Source organism: Rhinolophus hipposideros (genome assembly GCF_964194185.1).
Source record: "Rhinolophus hipposideros genome assembly, chromosome: X".
NCBI classification, from domain to species: Eukaryota; Metazoa; Chordata; class Mammalia; order Chiroptera; family Rhinolophidae; genus Rhinolophus; species Rhinolophus hipposideros.
Window position 1 is genome coordinate 72,457,935 of NC_138046.1, and position 8,803 is coordinate 72,466,737.

The following is an 8,803-nucleotide window of genomic DNA, read 5'->3' on the forward strand; positions in this document are numbered from 1 at the left end:
TGTACTTGGCTATCTATTCAGAGTCTATCATCTTGAGCACTGCTATACTCCTTAAGGCCCAGGTGGAGAAAAATGATACCAGTATGCTAAATTAGGCTGTGGATATCACAAATAGGCTCTACGGGGAAATTTCATAAAGAGTATTAAGGGAAGTTGTGTTTCAGCTGACATGTAGAATGCCTGTCCTTAAATTCTCAACTATCTGGACACTTGATGAAGAATCTTATCAAGTACAGATACACTTGAAGGGTGGATCTGAATACATGTATAGAATTAGAGGGAGAAAAGTCATGGAATTCTGAAAGATTTTTTTTGAAGGTCATGTATATTGAGTGAAGTTCTATAACTCAAAAACATTTTTAAGGGTAATATTTACTTTTTAAAATAGTGTCTATAAAGCACATACTTTTGAAGCTGATGTCCAAAAACTGGTGTGTCGTTTCTTCCCTGGCCAGGCTGAGACAATTTTCCAGCAAATCTGCCCCAACGAAGACTTCTGCCCACCCCCACCAAATCCTGAAGACATCATCCTGGATGGAGACAGTTTACAACCAGAGGCTTCAGACTCCAGTGCTATACCAGAGGCCAACTCAGAGACTCCCAAGGAAACCACAAGCCTGGGAAATCCAGAGGAGCCCTCTGAATAACAGATATACACCAAACTAGATATCCCATTTTGGAAATTCTTCCTGGCCTCAGAGTCTTCTTGATAGAAGAACTGTTTGAAAAATGTAAAATAGCAGCAGCTAATTGACATGCAGAATTACCAAAAGGAACAGGTCATGGAAATCTAAAAGGTGATTTTTCCTAAAATAGGACACATAGTATTTGTAAAGCACATTGACTTGCCTGCTTTAAGATACCAAACCTGTGGAGTTAGCAGATAAAAATTATAAATGAATTGATTCCCAGGAATATAGCTTTGGAGATAAAGGTGATCCTACGCATTATTAATAATTCTGTGCTTTTATGGCAGCTTTTGCTTCCCCTTTGTGTCTTTCTTTGAAAGCCACATCTTCAGAATCAGCTCGCTTCTTTCCTTTGACTATTTGAATTATATTTTATTTAAGGGTATGAGCATCATGACACAAATTACGAAAACATGTAAATGAAGTCGAGAAAAACTAAAGTATCGTGATCTAGCAAGAGCTTTTGTGGCATAGAGGTTTGTTTTGTTTTCTAAAGAAGTATTAAAATGCTAATAATTAAAGTAGACATTTTTAAGAAAGAAATCATGAGCCCATTACTCAGTTTTTTTAGTGTTAGTAGTGATATGTATGATTTATACACTAGGAAAACTCAACACTGAAGAAATTGAAGGAAAGATTTGGATAGACCCATTGGTATTTGGAAATTTTGTCTGGTCAAGTAACTGGAGCACCAGCGCAAGTGTCTATAGAGCTCATTTAGTCCTGGCTATGCTAATGGATAATATGAGGCAAATCATGTAATTTCTGGGCCTCCATTTCGCCGTATGTAAGATGGATATAGGAATACCCTGCCTATTTTATGAGAATGATTTTGAAGATAAATGCAGTGCCATCTTTAAAATGTTTTTTCTGGAAGACAGGTTGTTTCAAAATTTTCCCATTGACTTGGAAGTGACTATCAAAAATCTCATGCAGCAAATAACTGCTGTTAACTCCCCCAACACAGTAGATCATAGTGTTTTTACTGTATTAAGCTTTTAAAATAAAATTATATTTCCTGTATTAGTATTTTATAGTCTTATACACCAGTAAACATAGTAACGTGGAATTTTGGTTTTGAATCTTAATAAGGAAAACACTGCAAATTCTTCATATTTCTTTTCCGGTAGCTAAACCTGAAACCACCAAGGACTAAATAGAATATGACAATTGCTAAACCATAGTATGCACTTAATATAAACTACAGGGCTATACATAGGCAGCAAATCTAGTTACAGTGACAATGACTACATTGAAAGTTTTTCCATATGCTCTGATAGTTCACTTGTTTTCAGCAATAGTTTGGATTTAACAACTTATTTCATTACATAAATATATCAAACGTGTATTGTTGTGCAGTCTGGCCTGTATTGCTGACCAGAGAGCTGTGGCTACAGTAGAAAGCACATAGTTCTTATACACCTCAGCTGCATGAGGCTCTCACCTCTCCAGATTTCTGGGAAGATCTGTCAGGTCACAGACTCGTGGGAAAGACCCAAGGAGTGTACCCCCTGCCTCACCTTTCCGGCCTCCTGCAGGTGTAGCTGAATCCAGATGCTAGGAAAACCTCCCCAGCCTTTCAGACTACTCTTAACCCCTCTGCTCACGGCACAGCCCCTCCCCTATCTCTTCAGTTCCTTCTTTCCCCTTCCCCTTTTATAACATTATATGAATCAGGGACAGTAGAATTTCATTATAACCTTTGTTATATGGATTCAGATCTTTTTTCAGTCAAATTATGTTTTCCGAATCCCAGCTGTAGCATGCACTGAATGCACAATACATAGCTATAAACACTGGGTAGTGACCCTGCCCCTCACTACCAGCAATATAATAGGTTCCACTATATGAGAGTATTAAGTCAGAATACAATTGCAGTAAGTTGCACCGATTAAGATAGTGTACTTTGTTATAGTCTTAGACTTAAGGCCTCTTCAATGCAGCATGCACATTTATGTAAACAGCTAATCCGGGTGGGCCCAGAATAACTAGAAAAATTCTGATAGCTTTATTACAGCTATCTGTATGTAGAGCAATGAAAGAGATACTCTAGTCTCGTGACCAAGCCCATACTGTACCCTATTTCAACTATTGACCAGCATCAGAATTTCTCTTCCAGGTTATTTATTAAATACTGTTGAAATGTTTAAAAGCTCCTGAATATGATTAGTGATGATTAAGATAGTACACAACTGTTAGAGAACTTTAGATATTTCCTGTTGCCTCAAAATGTAATAGAAATTGTTCTAAGTGCTTTCTTTTCAGCTATCTTAATTACTGCAAATAAATATTTGTTTTCATAGTTTTAAGTCAAATCTTTTGGTTATGTTGTGAAACCGTAAGCCTGAAGTCATATAAATAAAATTAATATGTTGTACGTGATGCAGAAATTTCAGTAGCTAATTAGAAATTTTAAAAACTGCTATTATCAAAGAATTTTGATTCATGTGTTTAAAATGCTTAGTTATCTATGCATGGTTCTTATTAAGCAAAAATGATAATACCATCCAGTTCAGTGATCAATCTGAAAACCAGTTATTAACCCTATGTTGCTAATGTATTTTTCTTTAGTTGGTATGCCTGCCCAGAAAAAGACATATACATAAAATAAACTTGTATATTTTTTCTATAGGAAACTAAGTTACAGTTTTCCTCATCTCCTATGATACTTAGTTGCCCATAGTAAAATGGCCACAGTAATGGTCAACTTCTAGAATGGTAGTTTCTGAGATTGGCAGCCTTTGTCTAAAATAATGGCCATGCTAATGATTAACTTCTATCACAACTACAGTTCTTAAGAGGGTGGCCCTTTGTCCTAAGGCCTTACGACCTCAAAAAATTTTGTTGAAATTGGATTGCTCAATTGTAATGATTCTTTAAAACAGGAATTAAACAATTTTCTTAACAAATAAGTTATTTACTGCTATAGGTATTGAATAATTTATCTCTCTACTCTCAGTTAATTTTCTTATATGTATTTCACAAAGCATGAATATATGATTATTCATAATTTGCACACTGTAGCAGTAAGTTTTCAGAGGAAATAAAGTGTTTTAAATGCCTTTTAGACATGCTATGCTATTTTTTAATGTTCAAGTTTTGTATATGTGCCAAGAAATTAAAGATTGTCTTGGAACTGATTTATTTGTTAGTATCAGTTTATTATTTAAATAATTGTCCAGCTGTGTAATTGATTTTGTTTCTAGGCATCTGTCGACCGTGTCAGGTTTGTGGGAAAGGTAATCAAGTAACACGTGGGTATGCTTTACTTAGTGAACTGTTCTAGATGCCAGCATCAGATCTCATTCTGTTTGAAATCAGTGCTATGAGGCATAGGCTGTGGCTTTATGGTATGTTGATTGCCTACAAACTGTTTTTACATTTCACTTGGTGTATGAGAATCTGAAGTTTCTCATACTTACTTGGTGAGTGAAAACCTGAAATGTTTTTCTCTGTTGTGGTTGAGTCCCCAACAGCTTACTTGCAACAGACAAGAGAGACTGCTGATGTTCTTTTTACGTAGAAACCATTCATTGAACTATGATTTGTTCTTGAATCAAATAATGGAAGCAGAGTGACATCTCCTGTCAATTCCAAGTAGTTTCTAAAGCTTCTCACACAGAACACATTTAAAAAATAACAGGACTCTTTCAAAACTGGCAGTTTATCTGTAAGATTATTAATAAGTCAAGTTTGACAAAGATAAGGTTAATTGAATTTTTAAACAAGCAGCTGTATTTCAAGAATCTTGGAGCTCATACAGTAATCACACTTTAAAAAAAAAAAGAAACAAATGCTTTGATATGTTTGAATTCCCCTCTTTAATTGTGGCTTTTTTAAAACACCAGTAAGGTGGTTTAACACTTAGCATTCCAGGTCACATTTTGAAGACTTTTCTTTCCATTAATACAGTTTAGCTGTAAGGCTGCAGTGAGATGCCCCTCCCTTACAAGTTACCACATCTGCTCTTCCTGGTGTGGATGACTCTTAGGACCATTTGACAGGTAATCATCAGAACTTGGATTCTAGTAGACTGTAGGGTCATTGAGCCTGTCACTGCAGGGGGATTTGTGCTGGTAACTCCTATTAATGTTAATAGGACTTGCATGTGTCAATCCTATCAATGAGACAGTTGACCCTTAAATGAGAGATTTTTTAGAGATGGACACTTGCTGATCAAGAAGCATTAGTGAATTGTTCTATTCATGATATTCATGTGTAGAAAAAATAGCAAGACTATATCAATTGAGCAGAGGATTTATGTGTAGAGCTAGAAAAGGTGAAATACTAGCTCTTAATGTTCTATTCCCATTTCTAATCTATATTAGTACTATTACTCTATTTCATCTTACAAACATAACATTTTTCTCTTATCTTTAAACAAGTAAAGTAATTCTGCCTAGAATTCAGTGGAAATCAAAAATTTAATGTCAGCATCCTAACAGTTCTGGAAATACGGAACATTTTAAAGCTATGCAATAATGCCCAGTCTCCAAGCAGACTAAACCAGGAGATATATTTTGCTCATCAAGTTGGAAGAAAGTAAAGGATGGATAATATACAGAGTGGTGAGTGTAGAGGAAAAGACACTCTCATACATTATGCACATGAGTATAATTTGGTTATAGTCTTTTTGAAGGGTAATTTGGTAATTACCTATCTAAATCCTAAATACATACCTTTTGACCAAGCAGTTCCACTTCTAAAAAACAGCTTGTGGAAAGTTTTGTACATGTACCTAAAAATACATGGTTGCTTACTGTAGCTTTTTTTAATTTTGGAAATAAATGTTCATTAAAAGGAGACTGGCTTAAATTGTTAATGCATGCATTCTATAGTATTGAATACTAGGCAGCTGCAAAAAAAGAGTGAGGTGTATCTATATGTGGTACATCTCCAACACATCTTTAAAAATCAAGTCACAGAATAAGTATACTAAATGAATTATGTAAAAATCAAAACAAAACCCTATATGTATTATATATGTATATATGTATACTATATATATATATATAGATATATAGATATAGATATAGATATATAGATATAGATATCAGAGGAAAAGTTTGGGAAGTTTATACACTAAACGTACTGGTTACATTGGAAAGAGATTGCGATTGGTGGGAGGGAAAATAAAAGTATTTCTAATTCTACATATTTTTTTAAGAATTTTTATAAGTAGCAAGTATTTATTATCTCACGAAAAATATATCTTTAGTAATCCAACCAAATTCCTATGTGGCATGTGAGACCACCAAAAATAGTGATTTCAGACATTGGATTACATTAATGTTTTTATAAAGTGCGATTAAGATATGACAGGTGACTAGTTAGATCAACCATGATACATCCATTAGAATGGAATACTGTGCAGCTGTTAAATTGAATTAGGAAAATATATACTTTTCTAATGTGATCTCCAGAACATATTATTAAGGGATCCAGGCACCCTATACACAAAAGTGTATATAATATCTGCATTTTGTGTAAGAAGGGGAGGGGTATTAAACATACATATTGAAATGGTTACCTATTGGGAAAAGGAAGAGGCAGGGCACAGGAATGGCACAGGAATGGAAGCTAGGCCTCTTCGAATGTACCTTGTTTTATAGTTTTAACTTGAAACCAAAAACAATCCCTAAAATGTTAAAACAAACTAAAACCATTGAAGATAATTATATATTGAGTGTTGGCATAACCATATGGACAAGAATTATTTTAGGTAACTAAAGCACAGTATCTATACATTCTAAGGGGTTGAAGTGGGTACACAGCACAAATAAATTTAAACTTTATTCAGCGGGCTTGGTGACAGAATAAGAAAAAGATAAAGCAAAGATAAGCAAAAACCCTGTGATGTTTAATTTTAATTAGATGTCAGTAGAAACTCAAGATGCATTTTTCTCATTCTCAAAAGTATGTATTTGCTAGCTAGGAAGCTGGTAAAGTTAGTGTCATGTCCAAAGGACATCATAAGCAACTCAAAGGGGCTCCCGTTGGTCATTGATGAAACCATTTCAGAATCAAGAGTTCGTAATGATACTCCAAAAGAGCAAACAAACTTTGTTGACCAGACATGAAGATTGCTAGGGTATCAACCCTTTATTCTAGAAACTAATACAAAGAAGCAAATATCCTACCTTTTCTGTAAAAACTGTTATTCGAGGTATCCAAATGTTGTCGAAGGAAAGTTTTTATACAAGAATCACAATAAATGCATGAAAAATGATAGAATTCCAAAAATCTCTTTTGTAAACCCAATACAGTAATGGACCTAGGCAATGGTTATCAATGGCTGCTAAAACCTTTAGTTGAAAGGTTGATGCAGACATCACCTGAACCTACTAATCAATCTTACAATCATTACAAGTAGAAAATCAGATGTCCTAAGCCTCCTGTGTTGTAATAGGAAGAACACAGCATTAACTCGGAAAAATTCTTGCCAAAAAACAAACAAACACCATGTTCAACTTGAATATAATCAAGCCTCCATATCTAACTGCCAATTTATAGACAGTAGGGATAGAAGAGCTGCGGGGACGAAGTCCCAGAAAGCAATTTCTGGGCTCTCGGCCTCGCTTGGAAAGGTGCTGGCTCAGGTAGTCGATGATCATCAGCTGTGACTAGTTGGCCGTTAGCTGTTACCGGTTGGCCATTGGCCACTGATACAGCTGCCGTGCTTACATTGGTTGGTTAGTTGGCAGGTTGGCAGAGAAGCTGATGGCGGATTGAGGATCCTGTGGCTCCTGCTTCCTGTGTCTCCAACCCAGCTGCCAGTGAGACTACAGTGAGTGGTATGACTCCCATATCCATGGCTTTGTTGGTGTTCCTTTTTGGCCTCACCATATCCTGTGTTCTGGTGCGGGGAGCAGGGGCTGAGTCCCCGCATGACACATGGCACAACGAGCAGGGTGCGGTGTTGGCCAGAGTCCCCAAAGGGGTAATGGAGCAGTTTATACGTATGAAAGCTCAGTTTCGGGAGCAGGGTATGGTGCTGGCCAAAGCTCTCCAAAGGGCAGTGGAGCAGTTTGTGCTCAGTCTCAGGAAACCCGTGAGGAGCCGCGCCGGGAGTAGGAAATGCAATCTGTCTGGGAGAAATGTGATCCCTCGGTGAATTGGTGGTCCTCTCTAGCCTCCGGATGGCACGCCACCCTGTTGGCCGTGGCGGGTGTCACCTTCCTTTTGGTAATCTGCTGCTGCCGTGGGCTCCTAGAGTTGTGGACATCTTACTCTGAGGCCTCCACCCAATTGGATGCCTGGTGTGTCGAGCAGTATTCTGTCCAGGTAGGAATGGCGTCTGACTCTGGGCAGGAGGACATATGGCCCCCACAGTGTCTGGTGCCGGTGGCCACTGTTCTCAGGAGTTGGACTCCCATGGAGGGGTGGGAGGACATGGACGGTTCTCTGACCAGTATAGGCTGGAGAAAGCAAAGGTCATTACAGCCCTGTGGGCTGGGAGGTGCTTGGTGAGGCAGCCCAGGTGCGGGACTTATAGTCCCAGGACGAAATGCTTGCTGAGTCCTTGGTGGAAGATGTGGGTGAGGTCAAGGTCGTCCCTCACCCCCAGGTTGGGGAGGACTTGGAGCCCTCGCCCTGCGGAGACAGCATACATTGTGAGGCTAACGCACAGCCCTGGCTTATCCATCAAGTTTTTGGGTGTTGTGTGGTCGGGAATAAATGGTGCTGGGAAACCTGGACAGACACATGCAAGATAATGAAGCTGGACCACCTCCTTACAACAAAAATAAATTCAAAATGGCTTAAAGACTTAAATGTAAGATCTGAAACCATAAAATTCCTAGAAGAAAATATAGGAAGAAACTTCACAGACATTACCCGGAGCAAGATTTTTACTGATATATCCCCTCGCATGAGGAAAGTAAGAGAAAAAATAAACATGTGGGATTATATCAAACAGCAAATGAAATTATCAATGAAACAAAAAGGGATCCTACTGAATGGGAAAAGATGTTTGCCAATGATGTATCTGATTAGGGGGTTAATATCACAAATTTATTAAAAACTCACTCAACTCCCAAAAAACAAACAACCAATTAAAAAATGGGCAGAGGACTTGAGACATTTTTCTAAAAAGAGTATATAGGTGGCAAACA

General features: G+C 37.5%; 1 protein-coding gene across 3 annotated transcripts in view; it reads left to right on the forward strand.

Moving 5' to 3' along the window:
• Positions 1-4,458, forward strand: part of CHM (CHM Rab escort protein) — a 204,005-nt gene extending 199,547 nt beyond the window's left edge. For all 3 annotated transcript variants that reach the window (XM_081043321.1, XM_081043324.1, XM_081043323.1), the window contains one exon: positions 456-4,458. In XM_081043321.1, the coding sequence (XP_080899447.1) occupies positions 456-647 (192 nt within the window). In that variant the 3' untranslated portion in view covers positions 648-4,458. The remainder of the gene's footprint in view (positions 1-455) is intronic.
• The last annotated feature ends 4,345 nt before the right edge of the window (positions 4,459-8,803 follow it).